Source organism: Macadamia integrifolia, chromosome 14 (assembly GCF_013358625.1).
Source record: "Macadamia integrifolia cultivar HAES 741 chromosome 14, SCU_Mint_v3, whole genome shotgun sequence".
Lineage (NCBI taxonomy): Eukaryota > Viridiplantae > Streptophyta > Magnoliopsida > Proteales > Proteaceae > Macadamia > Macadamia integrifolia.
The window spans coordinates 25,804,538-25,818,158 of record NC_056570.1 but is presented as its reverse complement, the minus strand read 5'-3'; the positions used below and the strand labels follow the sequence as shown (position 1 = coordinate 25,818,158).

The 13,621-nt window shown below is 36.5% G+C and overlaps 1 protein-coding gene across 1 annotated transcript; it reads right to left on the bottom strand.

Moving 5' to 3' along the window:
- Nucleotides 1-10,319: 10,319 nt before the first annotated feature.
- Nucleotides 10,320-11,589, bottom strand: LOC122061265 (protein MIZU-KUSSEI 1-like). Its single transcript, XM_042624482.1, has one exon. The coding sequence runs from the start codon at nucleotides 11,309-11,311 to the stop codon at nucleotides 10,499-10,501; it is 813 nt and encodes a 270-aa protein (XP_042480416.1). The 5' UTR covers nucleotides 11,312-11,589; the 3' UTR covers nucleotides 10,320-10,498.
- Nucleotides 11,590-13,621: the final 2,032 nt, after the last annotated feature.

The window sequence follows — 13,621 nt, the reverse complement described above, 5'->3', positions numbered from 1 at the left end:
AAAAAAAAAAAACTTAAATCTTGTTTGGTTTTTGTTCATTTTGGATTTTTATTTAAACTACTTTAAATTTCATTTAAAGGTTCGTTTTAAGGCTAAATTGAAATTTGTTTTTTGCGTTGGATTCCTTGTTTCGGGCCACATTTAATGATCTAATTTTTAATATGACATATTTATTTGAAATTTTATGTTGTATTTGGTTTCAATTTGTTCATTTTGGGTTTTTTTATTTAAATTACTTTAAATTTTATTTAAAGGTTCGTTTTAAGGCCAAATTGAAATCTGTTTTTTGCGTTGGATTCCTTGTTTCGGGCCACATTTAATGATCTAATTTTTAATATGACATGTTTATTTGAAATTTTATGTTGTATTTTGTTTCAATCATTTAAACAAAATGGCATAAATCAATGCTTTGAAAAATATATATGTTATTGGTTACCATGAAATTGAGAAATTTTTAAATTGAGATATGTTAATATGGAAAAGGGTGTAAGCTTCTGCTCATTCTTAGTTGCAAAGTAATTTGCTTTAGGAAACCATGAAATGATGAGGTGGAATCCACCAAAGTGGTACATCTTATTATTTCATGATTTTTCATAGGGTAGCAATGTAGGTGACATTTGCCCAAAGGTGATGTCACCAAAGTTAAGAAAATGACAGTAACCTAGAGGTTCCTAAGCCCAAAGGTGAGGGGATTTCAAAAGTTATTGTTCTTTTCACAGTAAATATGAATTTACAAGAGGACCAGTGCATTCTTAGCCCAAAGGATAGGAATGTAGTTGCGGTTGTGACTTTTGTATAGTTATTGTTGTCCTAGTGACATATTTATATGTATGTTTTGAACATAAAGATATACATCTCCAATGGGAAAGATATGATAGAACTGAGTGAAACCCACCAAAGTGGTACATTCAGTTCGATTGTATCTTCCCCAACAGTAAAGATGATACTTTCCCAAAGGTTATGTCATCAAGGTTTGAGGATAATCATCCACATTTCAGAAAGGGACATTGAATTTGGAGTTCTTTTACCCAAAGGTGATTGAATTCCAAAGTTAGTGTTGTTTTCACAGTTAAAAGAATAATATAAGAGCATCAGCTAATTCCTGTCCCAAAGGATAGGGATACATTTTTAGTTGTAACTCTTATTTAAAATATATTGATGGTATTACATGCTTTTATATTATGATTTATATTTTGATATTTAGCATGTATTGTGTTGTTGTTACTGCTGTAGTAAGATGGCCATTCCCTCAAGTTATGTATCTTCCATCCCAATACTTACTGGTAACAACTATCAAAAGTGGGTGGAGGAATTAGAATTGCATTTAGGTCTTCTTGACTTAGACTTGGCACTTAGGGAGCTTAAACCTGAGCCTCTCACAGACTCGAGCAGAAGTGCTGAAAGGACCAAATTTAAGAAATGGACTAAAGCAAACAGAAAATGCATACTGATTTTAAAAAAGGCAGTTCCTGAAATTATACGTGGGAACATAGAGATCAAAGACACTGCAAAAGAATTCCTGGATGCTATTAAAGCTAGATTTCAACACAACAAGAAAGCTGAGAAAACCACATTGATGACCAGGCTAATGAATACAAGTTATGATGGATGTGGGAGTGTTAGAGAATACATTTTGGGTGTAGCTACTGATGCTGGTAAACTTAAGGATCTTGGAATACAGATCGATGAAGAATATATTGTACACATTGCACTGAATACCCTCCCTAGTCAGTATAAGGGAAGCGCAAGCCATATGACAGGATAATAGCTCTCAAGAACTTGACACTCTCAAAAGGCTCAGGATGAAGAGAATACCAACACGTAGAGTGTTTCTGGTGCGAGCTCTGGTTTTGTTTAGTATTTGTTTATGTTTTGAACCTTAGCCCGTATGTTTTGGGGCACAGTTTGATGAATTATGGTTAAGTTTTAACATTTACATTATGCACAGTTATTTCTTGAAATATTTGGTTTATGATTTCATTTGAAAATGTTTTTATAGACAGTAATTGTCTTAGTTATAGGCAATATTTTGCCACAGTTCAAAAGGTAATGTTTGCCATATTTTAAGACAGTATTTGTCACAGTTCATAGGCAATATTTGCCACAGTTTATAAGCAGAAGGCCACAGTTAGATATTAACCACAGATCAAAGGCAATTTGCCACAGTGAAGGTTAATATCTCAGTTAAGGACCTACATAGAATGACAACAGTGTAATTTGAGGATATGTCAATATTTCTATGATCGTATCTCACATAGATTCGTGTTAAGAAACTTACTTATGTTTGTAATAACAGAAAGTTGTATGCCGTATATTGAGGTGTATCTTCTGCTGTTATTCGATGTGAGAGGTTTTTCAACTGAATCACAGTAAGAGTGGTTAATGTAATAAGATTCTATGGCCACACCAATTTAAAAGACATCCTTATAATTAATGTAGCCCAAGTGGGAGATTGTTGGATTTATGGGCTAAATTAATTATTGGTTGATTAAATGGGTGAGAGTCAAATTGCATGAACCGGTTCGGTCCACTCTCAAGCTTAGGGATATGCTGGCTCAACCCATTGTGATTTAGGGTTTTGAGTGCAGGACAGTATTATAAATACTAGGTTTTGGGTCCCTACAACCATTATTCAGTCTTCCCCACTTTACCACTAAAGTGAGAGAACCAAGGAGGTTTAAGGGGCTGTAGAAGATCCATAGCCAAGCCAAGAGAGCGAAAGTGGGAGTGACCAACATCAATCATATTCAGCATAATAGGTGAAAGGTACAAATCGATCCTCCATAATTTTATTAGATTCGTGTTCTTATTTTTCCTGTGTGGTTTCCTCAATAGAGTTTCAAACTCAAACCCATAGGGAGTTCTAACAGAAAAAAGCGTGAAACTAATTATGGATTGTTGTTCCTTACCATAGGAGAATGGGTCAAGTCCTCAAGGGGAGGATTCACATTTCATCTGTGACTGCGAGCAAGTTTTTGGTGTGGCTGATGGGGTCAATGGTTGGGCCAAGAAGGGTATCGACGCAGGAGAATATGCTTGAGAACTTATGTTGAATTCTGCAACAAAAGTAAAAGAACTACCCAGAGGCTCTGTTAATCCATTGTCTGTGTTAAACGAAGCTTAATCAAAATCAAAAGCCCAAGGTTCTTCAACCCCCATCGAGGGTTCAAAACTAGGGTTTCAATACAAGAAACGAAGTGTAGCAGAATCGAAAAATAGATGATTTCGTTAGGGGCGACGATGGTGGGAGCACTTGGAGGGTCACGTTTATAGAGATGGGGAGTGGGATCTCCCGCAGAGGAGGAGAAGTGGTCCGGGGAGTTAGGGGAGATTCAGAGAAAGGAAGAAAACGAAAGAGAAACAAGAGAGACAGAGATATTGGAGCAAGGGTATTTTGGTAATTAAATAAATATATACTAGCTGACATCAGCATATAAGGTACATTCTGTAATAATGACTGACGATAAGGTATTTGAATATAATTTGATATTATATAGGGATGTCTCTAATAGTAAAATTCTCTAGAGGATAGCGTTGTAAATTACCATAAATAAATGAAGCTAATATTCTGCAGAGAAGGACCAAATTTAACTTTTTTTTTTCTTTTATATAGTTTTACTGCACTGGTCAAATAGTGGATTGATTTATTAGGAACCATGATTAAAGTGAAGATAGAATCTAGAAAAGTATGAAATGGGCTGTGCAAAAACTGTCCAATTTTCCAAACATGGGCCCTTTGTGTGTGGAAACTAGAAAGATGGTCCTAGATGGGGGGCACATGCAAGGCCTGATAGAAAATGACCTAGACATTTATTCTCTTATGGTCCCCTCCCCCTTTTGTTTCAGGGGAGAACATTTTACAGGATTAGTTGAAGGGGCAGGGATTCTCTATTTATCATGATAGTCTCGGAACACGGGAGGAATAGAAATCACATTTTTATGATATTATTGGGCGACTTTTTTATGGATAGGTTACTTGGCGATTGCTATCCTTTTAATTACACTTTAAACTGTTCGCAATTAGGAACAAAACTACGCACTCTATATTCATATGGTTTTCATATTTTGTGTTACGGTGAATGGAGATTCTAATCACAAATGTCAGTGTATGAATATATGCAGTTGGTGAGCAATGAACTTAATACGAGCCGTAAACTTAGACGTCCTAAGTTCGACTCCCACTAGGCGCACCTTGGGCCATTCACACAGGGTGTTTAGTGCTCTTCACTACTTTCAGTGAAAGTTGAATGATTCTCATTCAACCCCGGTATGACTCGGTCCATATGATTGTGAAGTCAGTATGGGTCCACGGGACTAGTCAGGCCGAAGGCCTTGATACCCATTGTTAGCCAATAAAATAAAATAAAATAAAATAAAATTATATGTGTGTGTGTATAAACTGGGTTGGATCTCTTTGAGAATCTCAAAGTCAATTGTGTTATGGATAAAATTCTCATTAATAATTTATGATTGGTCGTCACACTTGAGAGATCCTTATCATTGCAATTGATCATTATAGGTTTTGATGTACTAATAGTTGATGCCTCCCAGGCTATATATTAATAAATTGGATTCATGATGCTTACATTACATGAAAGAAATGATCAATAAGAAATCCAATTTGCTAATTGGGAGAATATCAAGGGAGATAAAACTGATTCATATTGGACACAAATTCTGACCTCAATGGCATGCTTTATAAATAATTTTTTTAAAATTTTTATTTATTAAAAAATTTATTTTCAAATGTTTTGGAACTGTTTTATGTCCAAACAGTGATTGAGATTCTCTTTATACGAAATATAGTGGTAATAGTAATTAATTTCATGTCCATATTGTAATGACATTATTAACTTTGGAGGCTTCCATGTTATATCCAAATTTAGGCATCCTTATGTGTAAGAATATAATTTATCTATAAAATTGAGTTGAATTCATATAGGCTTCGTTTGGTTGTAAGGGGAATGCAATTTTTTGATGTAAAGTGAAAATTTTTTCCCAGGGAAAATAAATTTTAGATGTTTGATTGCAAGGAAAATATATTTTTCATGTAAAAACAATTTCACTTATACAATAAAATTTTCCTTTTTATTTCCCCACCAAAATAGGAAGAAAAAATAAAACCCTACTCTCACGATCTTTCTCTCTCTCTCTCTTCCCTTGCTTGTGACTCTCACCCCGCTCATGGCAGACAATCTCTCTCGAGGGCTCCTGGAAAAAATTCAATGCATTACTTGATGTTGCAGAGCTCCGCCTCCATGAATTCTTGTCTGAGAAAAACAAGCTAAGAAGCTGCCCAGGTTAACAATTGTCGATGATCAAATGACAAGAAAGAAACGCTCCACCTTGCCATGGAAGTTGCAAGAACTATAATTTTGCTCTGTTAATATCTATACATTCTTTGCCTTTCCGGAGGATTATAAGTTTATAGACATTACAGAAATTCATTTTCTCCGGACATTTATTATGATTATGTTGAGAGATTTTTGTTGCTGTGAGATTGAGACCCAAATTTCTGGATTTGTATTCCATGATTGATAAATGTAATTAAACTCTTCATCTGAGTTTTGAAGTTGCAAGAAACACTAATTTCACTTCACTTTTGTTGCAACCAAATAACTTAAAAGGGGAAAAAAAAACCTTCCCTTCCCTTCCCCATTTTCCTTGCAACCAAACGCTGCCATAAGTAAACCCTTGGTAGGATACGTTTTTTTACGTTATTATTGGACTCACCAATTGGTTTACTGATAAAACAGGCCCAATCTGGAGCCTGGACCCGCTTAAGCCGGCAGTGCTAGACCTAGCCTAAAATGTCTCAACCCTACCTATGGCTAAGCCAAACTTGGGCTGAGCCATAGGAACCCTGGGCTGGGCCTGGGTTTTCAAAACCCTGTCAAGCCTTGCTCTGTTGCACCCCAGTTAGGATTGTCATAAGTGAAGGATTTCATTTCCTCAAAGCTTGCCATTGCTGCGTTTTGGTCAGGTCCATTTTGGCCCACGCAAAATGCCAAATCCAGTGGCAGCTTTGTCTGCAGACAAGCTAAATTAACCCATCTCTCTCAAGATGGTAGTACATGATAGCAGCTTCAGTGAGCCAATGGGGTTGTAGCCTAGTGGAAGGAAGTTCTTATTTTATCATTGTTCGAGTCAATTAGTTGTGGGTTCAAATTGGCAATGTCCCATTATCATTTGTTGTTCTTATGGAAGCATTGTTTACTGCATCAGGCCTTTAACCTAAGGACTATGATCACTATCATGAAGAATCCTTCAAAAAAAAAAAAAAAAAAAACACTTGGTGAGAGTATATGGGACCCACATTATAGTATCCCAACCTGCTTAATAGTGTCATTGGGTTTGGGATGGATACGACCTGACATGGTTTTTTGGGTTCACACACCAATAATCGAACCATCCCAATTAAAGTTTTCAATTATCTTATTGAAACCAATGGATGCATTAGCAAATTGAAGGACCAAAATTTCGTGGCCCGCTTTGATGTAAATTCAAGAACTAAAATCCAACAATTTGATAAATTCTCGTATCAGTTTTTTTTTTTTTTTTAAAATCATATTTTCATTGGCTTTGATCAAATCGAGAAAGTTTAGGTGCCTGGTTTGGATTTAAATCGGTTCGAAAGCCAGCCCAATTGGGTTCAAAATTAGATTAAAATCCTCTCTAGTCGCGTTGGAGGCTTAGTGCACATTTGATCGCTAAGAGAATTTGAGCACACAACCCAAGGTCCTCCCAACTGTTGGATGCACACTGGGTGCTCCAGCAATTAGAGACGATCTGGAACCTTCAAAACTATACGATATAATTATTGCAAAAGTTTTTTGTCAACTAGGTTGAAGAAAGAATCTCTTCATCTATACTTGAACTCTGAACATCAAATTTTATCATTAAAAAAAAAAAAATCATGAACAGCTGCTCTTTTAATGAAGATCCAAAATATCTTTCTTCAATTGAATCAAAACCTCAAATCCCCATGTCTGAAGAGAACCGTAAGTGAAATAGAACTCAATCTAATGAAAATGATCTATTGTTTTGCTTCTCTATTTTAAGTAGGTATTAACCTACCAAACCAACAAGCAAGGAGAAGCACTTGCAAGAGATCTTTGCCACCCCATGCACGTATCGTCCACAAACACAATTACATTACTATAATTCCCAATATCCAAACATATCTTCTTCATATACGTAGTAAATTTGTACATTTCTTTTTACAATAGAATAAAAAAATGAAACGGATCCGTCATTGGTTGCCACAAAAATTCTTCTTGGATTCCCCATCTCCAAACAAATCATCTCTTGTTCTTATACGTCACTTTCCTCTCAATGAGATTTTATTTTTCTTTTCTATAGTTTGATCATGTCATTCTCAACTTTACAAAGCCCAAGGTCGAGGCAGCAGACCGCACCGCACCGCACGCTAAGCAATCGTGAGGATTTGATGGTCACAAAGGAAACTTAGACTAGTAGGCATATCAACATCTTCATTATGATGATGATGAGTCATGAGTGACTAAACTAAGCTTTTGTCTCCCATGTGGGGAGTCTCCACTCTTCACCTCTCATCTTTATAAACCAAATTTCCACGCTCAATGCAAGAGCACAGACCCCAAAGGATGGGGTTATAGATGTCACGCGCATTGATAAGCAGTGTTTAATTTGACATGTGGGCCCTACCATGATTATATATATACACGTTCGTGTGTAATTACTTAAAACACCCATCATTAAGAACCCGTGAATGCCTTTTTTGCTCCTTCATTGTTGGAGGGCTTTGGTGAGATTTTGTTTCACCATGGTAATCAAGAATTTTTTTCATCTATCTTCTTTCTTGTATTGTTGAGTTTTTTTCAGGACTTCTAGGGTAGATTTAGAATTTGATCTCATACCTTGTTAACTTGGGAAGGACAATAATTATAACCATATAGATTCTCAATGTGGGTGTAGAAATACTTTCTTCTGAGTCCAAATTAAGTCATACCATTTCAATTAGACCAAGTTTTTTACCCATGGTGAATCTCTTTACTCTATCAAAAAAAAAAAAAAAAATCCCTTTACATATGAGTTCTAAGTTTTTATTTATTTATTTTTTTAAGTTCTTGGATGAAACACATAAAATAGTGAAAAAGTTGACGTAGTCATTATGATTAACAATTTACATATTTTCTATTCACCTACCTCAAAAAATAATAATAAAAGAAAAAACAAAAGAGAAAACCGAACGAAAGTCTGTTCTACTTTCTCCTTCTCTTCCAAGGTCTTTCTCAAGCAACAATTCTTTTCTCAAATGTACTTTTTTCAAGAAATTTTCAATGAATTTATTTTTTTCAATAACTATATTAAACTTATAACTTGTAAGGTTGTGAGGCTTTCTACTGGTGATTGGATCACAACTTTGGGTGATTGAGTCCTTAATAGATCTATAGTTAAGTGATCCTCTCTGATCCTTTCTATCTTGAATTTTCTTAATTTTCTAATTTACTAATTCCATCATTTTTTATTGTATTAATTTGATATCAAAGCAAGTTTTTATTTATATAGTGAGTAAGATCTAAAATTGATCTGAAAAAAAAAAGAAAAAAAAAAAAAACTCGACAATAGAGAAGTTTGTTAAGAATTGTTTGGTTGCTTCGGTAAATGAGAATAAACATATTGTATTTGACAAAGCACTACAAAAGTTGTTTTACGGAAAAGAAAAATAGCGATTTCAAACTCAAGGGCTAGTTCTTTTAAAAGCAAGGGAGTTTTTTTTTTTTTTTAAATAAAAAAGACGTAATAGCATTAATTAGACACATAAGTATGTATAAGGTTTTCCAAGTTCGGTGGGTTGTGTATCTTCTCAGTCATACAAGCTAGATATTCAATATACTAGACATCATGATTGGTAGTTCCGTGATAAAAGATTATATCCTTGTAGTTAGAGTAGAGGTCCAAGAAAATAGGAAGTAGCGATTAATGCTCCCAAGATATTATTAAACTTTAGTACCTACTCCACTTTGAGAGCACATCAAGTTCTCATACGATAACCATTCTCGTCTAATCATCATCCACAGATATAGAATCCACACAAGGAAAAACCTTTTGGTGGATTCCTTGTGTGAATTCCATGTGTCGGATCATGATCGTACAAGAATGGTTCTTGATCCATACTGCTCCACTTCTCCCTCTTTTCCAATGGCTATAGTTCAACGGTTATTTTTCGATTTTTTTTTTCTAACGATTATATTTTAATGGCTCTTTCCAACAACTATATTTCATTATTAAGTAGTCCTCTCTAACCCTTATTATTTTGTAGTTCTATCTGCTTTCTATCATATTAGTATTTTCTTTTTTTATGAATGCGTCAAAGCTATTTGAGAGGAATATGACACCTAGTTGGATTCTCTGTAACCGTGAAGAGAAAATTCTACCTTAAGATTTTGAGTTATAGACAATCTAGCATGCCAAGATGAAATTCCATTGTGTTAGGAATTAACAATTCACCAAAACACAAATTTACCAAAAAAGAAAAAAATTGAAATAGAATCAACACTAAGACTTACATGTGATTTGGACTATGTCCATAATCAAGTGATAACTAGAACTTCCACTATTTCAATGAAGTACACCTCTATCTATGGTGTCCTACACATTAGCGATAGAAACTTTAACCTTAGAAAGTACAAATTAAATTACATCCAATAAACAATTCCTAAAATAATTTCGGGACTTTGTTTTCTTACTCCCTCTCCATGGAGGGACTCTTGCTGACCAATTCCCACGGTCTGCTTATCGATAAGTGAAATCAATATGATTTGAGAAAAATCATTAATCATTCCTAAATTAAAATGAGATCAGGCTCACCAATAACGCACAAATTTTTTTTGTCAAGATAACACATCGTTACTATGCTAGTAGTGGAAGCCTAATTTTTAGGCAAAAAAAAAAAAAAACATATTTATAAGTACATTTGTCATCAGTTGGTTCACATGATATGGAAAGTTCATCCTCCCGTCGGTCACAGGATGCTTTTCCTACTAGTTTAGTCTTCCACATGATAGACTAGGGTGGGATCTGTATACGCGTGGGTGGGAATAGCAATGCCCGACCTTTTTTCTTAACTCCCACTTCCACTTGTCATCAATGGCTGGACACGCGTGTGTCCGTGTTTCTCCATTTTGTACACGTACGCAGCTGATCGTTTGTATCATGGTACGTGGACAGTGCCACTCGTGAGTCCTTGTGTCTCCACACGCATGTAACTTTGAGAGAGAGAGAGAGAGAGAGAGAGAGAGAGAGAGAGAGAGAAAGAGAGAGAGGAGCTTTTGTACTTTGATTAATAATAGACGTTTCTATTCAAAGCAGATTATACAGATTTGGAAATACAACTTTAAAAATTACAGAGTCACATACTGAGTCATGTTCATGCCCGAGTCGACTCGTTTGGTTTGTAATAGTTTTGAACTTTGAACACAATTGGAGGAGCTAGAATCACTTTGTTTCAGTACTCTCAGATTCTAAGGAGGAAGATGCTGAGTTCAGGCCCACCGGTTCCATCCGGGTTCATCATATAAAAAGCTTCCGAGTCACGATTCCCCACGACTCGTTCAAACCTTGCCCTCATATACATAAGCTCTCCTTCCCAAACACTCCCTTTACCAATCCTAATCTTATCCACCGGAATCACACCTGCACCGATCGACACCGTCTGTACGGTACTCAGCACGTGCCAATCCGGTTCCCCACACGTGCGAGACACGGCGTAGCCACACTTCCTCCCATTACAGTACATGGTCCACATGGGCTCTTGGAAGAGCTTCACCGACGACCGGTTACCGGTGGAGCCCTTCTCGCATTCGAGAGCGATCCTGACGAGCCCCGACGACATCTCCTTCACTAATGCCGACGTGGACATGGCTAGCTCCAGTAGTAACACCGGTTCCGACCGTGGATCTTCTTGAACCACGAAGCTGACATGACCTTTCCTGTTTCCGAAGAGGGTGCCGGTGACTTTACGGCCGAGTGAAGGTGCCGGAGAGAAACGGGACGGGATGCTGAGCCACCGACACGTGGAGGTGGGGAGTATGGAAGGAAGTGAGATGAGGCCGAGGAGTGAACGGATGATCACTGCGACGTTTCTTGGTTTGTTGGGGCGAGTAAACGATGCGGTGGCGCAGCTGTATTTCTGGACAACCGGCCCCTCTGATGCGCCGTCGGTGTTGGGCAGGAGTGGTGTTGATCTCACATAGTTTGCTGGGAGGATCTTTCGGCTGCTTCTGCAACTGCTGCTGTTCCTTTGCAGTATCACTCCTTCTGGTTTCATCGTCTCAGAGAGAAAGAGATAGAGACAGAGAGAGTCTGGTGGTGAAGTTGGTGGCGTTTTCCTTGTTCTGGAAGGACTAAGACTCGCACACACAGAGATTAAGAGGGAAACAGTGAGAGGTCATTAAGGGAGGTTCTGGTGGTGATGCTAGTAGTCTTGCTTTCACAGAGAGAGAGAGAGAGAGAGAGAGAGAGAGGTGTGGAGGAGGTTGGGGGTGGAGATAGCGGCAGACAGTGGTGATGATGGTGTTGGGAGATTGCTAATGAAAAGGGAAACGATGGAGGTATATTGGTATGAATCCTTTTTGACAATTTATATTTGGTCGTGCAAACCATAATCAAAGATTTTTGTAAATCACCCACTAGGCTCTTTTGATGTAGAGTCTGGACCATTAATATCCAATCGAATCAGTATTGAACCAGGAGTATGATACTTCTGGTTCATCAACTGTTGGGTCCATTGAGACTTTATCACTCAGTCAGGGGTGTCAATTGGTCAGTTCAATAGCGGTTCGGTTTGGTTCAAATTGAACCATTCTATTTCAATTGATCCAACCATGTTGAGCTGAAATTTGACAACCCTACTGTCAATAAAGCAATAGCCTGGATGAGTTGTTTCGAATCAAACCTTTTAATTTGTGGTACCATGAGTTAACTAATTAAATCATTCTCGTCTATTACTTTTTAAATTAAGTTAATTTAGGAATAGTTTCTATGTATGATTATTTGAAAAAGTAGTTTGATTTATGCAAGGGAAGCTTTTGAAAGCTCTAATATATAAAGTTAATTTGATTTAGATCTAATAAACTCAAAGAGTCATGTGTAGGTTTAAGATGAATTTAGGAGAAATAGTGAGGAAATACATTTTATGACTAGTAACAAATATGACTTTGAATAAAATTTATCGAATAAAAAATATTTATATAGTCAAGCCAATTTAATTGGAGTACTGATGAGTTGAATCGAGGCCATCACTCGTTAACCGTTAATCGAATTAGTTGATTCAACTGTTTAACTTGAAGCATTTTTCAATATGTCTAACGATTTGACATTTTCATCTAATGCTTCAATGTAGGGGTGTCAAGATATAAACCAAATCCCAATGAATTGATCAAAAATCACACCGAACATGGAAAAACTACTGATCAAAATCATTATAACCAATAAGAAATTGATACCAATCTAATATATATATATATATATATATAAAAGTAAATATTTTCCCATAATTAGGTATGTATATACATGGTAAATCGAACCCAATTTGGACCAACTTGATGACAAACCGATAGAAAAAACCAAATCCAAATCGATTTGAAATTGAAACTGACAACCTTAGTTCAAATTGATTCTAAACTAATTCAGTGTCAATGAAATCGGACCAAATCGATCAATTGACACCCCTAATTCAATGGTCCTCATTATACTGGTTCAAATGGTCCTCCATTTTTTTTTTTTTTTTTGTTGTTGTGCTTCTTTAATTATTATTATTATTAATTTTTTTTTTTCATATGAGATCTATGTAGCCAACCCCATTTAATTGGGATAAGGTTATGTTTGTCATTATTGTGGTTGTATTCATATCAAATTTCATGCTGATTGCGTTGATTCCAATCAAACGAACCTGATCCATTGAAGCCCGTTTGATCTATTGACGTAAACATAGAAAAGGCAAATCCAACACACCACAATGGATCACAACGTCATCACGTATGTAATATCAAAATGCGTGGGAAACGATGACCGTTGGATTAATTTAGCAGCACAACAGGTTGTTGAAGTATGATAGTGACGGAAACAGGCACTAATCATGCTTTGGGTGGTGATGTGAGAGTGATGAATATGATAATAGGTTGGTCAATGGAAAAGAAAGTGATCCCACTTTCTATCCACCCATTGGTAAAAAGAGAAAAATAAGTATGAGAGGAACCTTATCATTACTTACGATTATTAGTCATGGGAGGCAGAACTGTGCCCGCTTGCGCGGCTCCTGCCCTGGGGTGTATCGACCACGGCAAAAGACTGCACGTTCTTTATGTGGTCGATGATCCCATGCGGCATCCCATTGACTTATTCATCGGGGCATGAGCCGCCTATGACCATTAGTTTTAATGGTAGTATAACATCAAACAAAGTTGTGTGGAAGGCAAAGATCTATATTACTTGTAGCATTTAGGTGAGATCTCCCAGAGATGCTACATTGCCTTATTTCACTTCTTTTCTAAGTATTCTCATCATAAAAAAGATTAGACAAGACTAATTGTTTAAAGAACATTCCTTAAACTCCCGGATCCTTGTAATCTTTAATTTG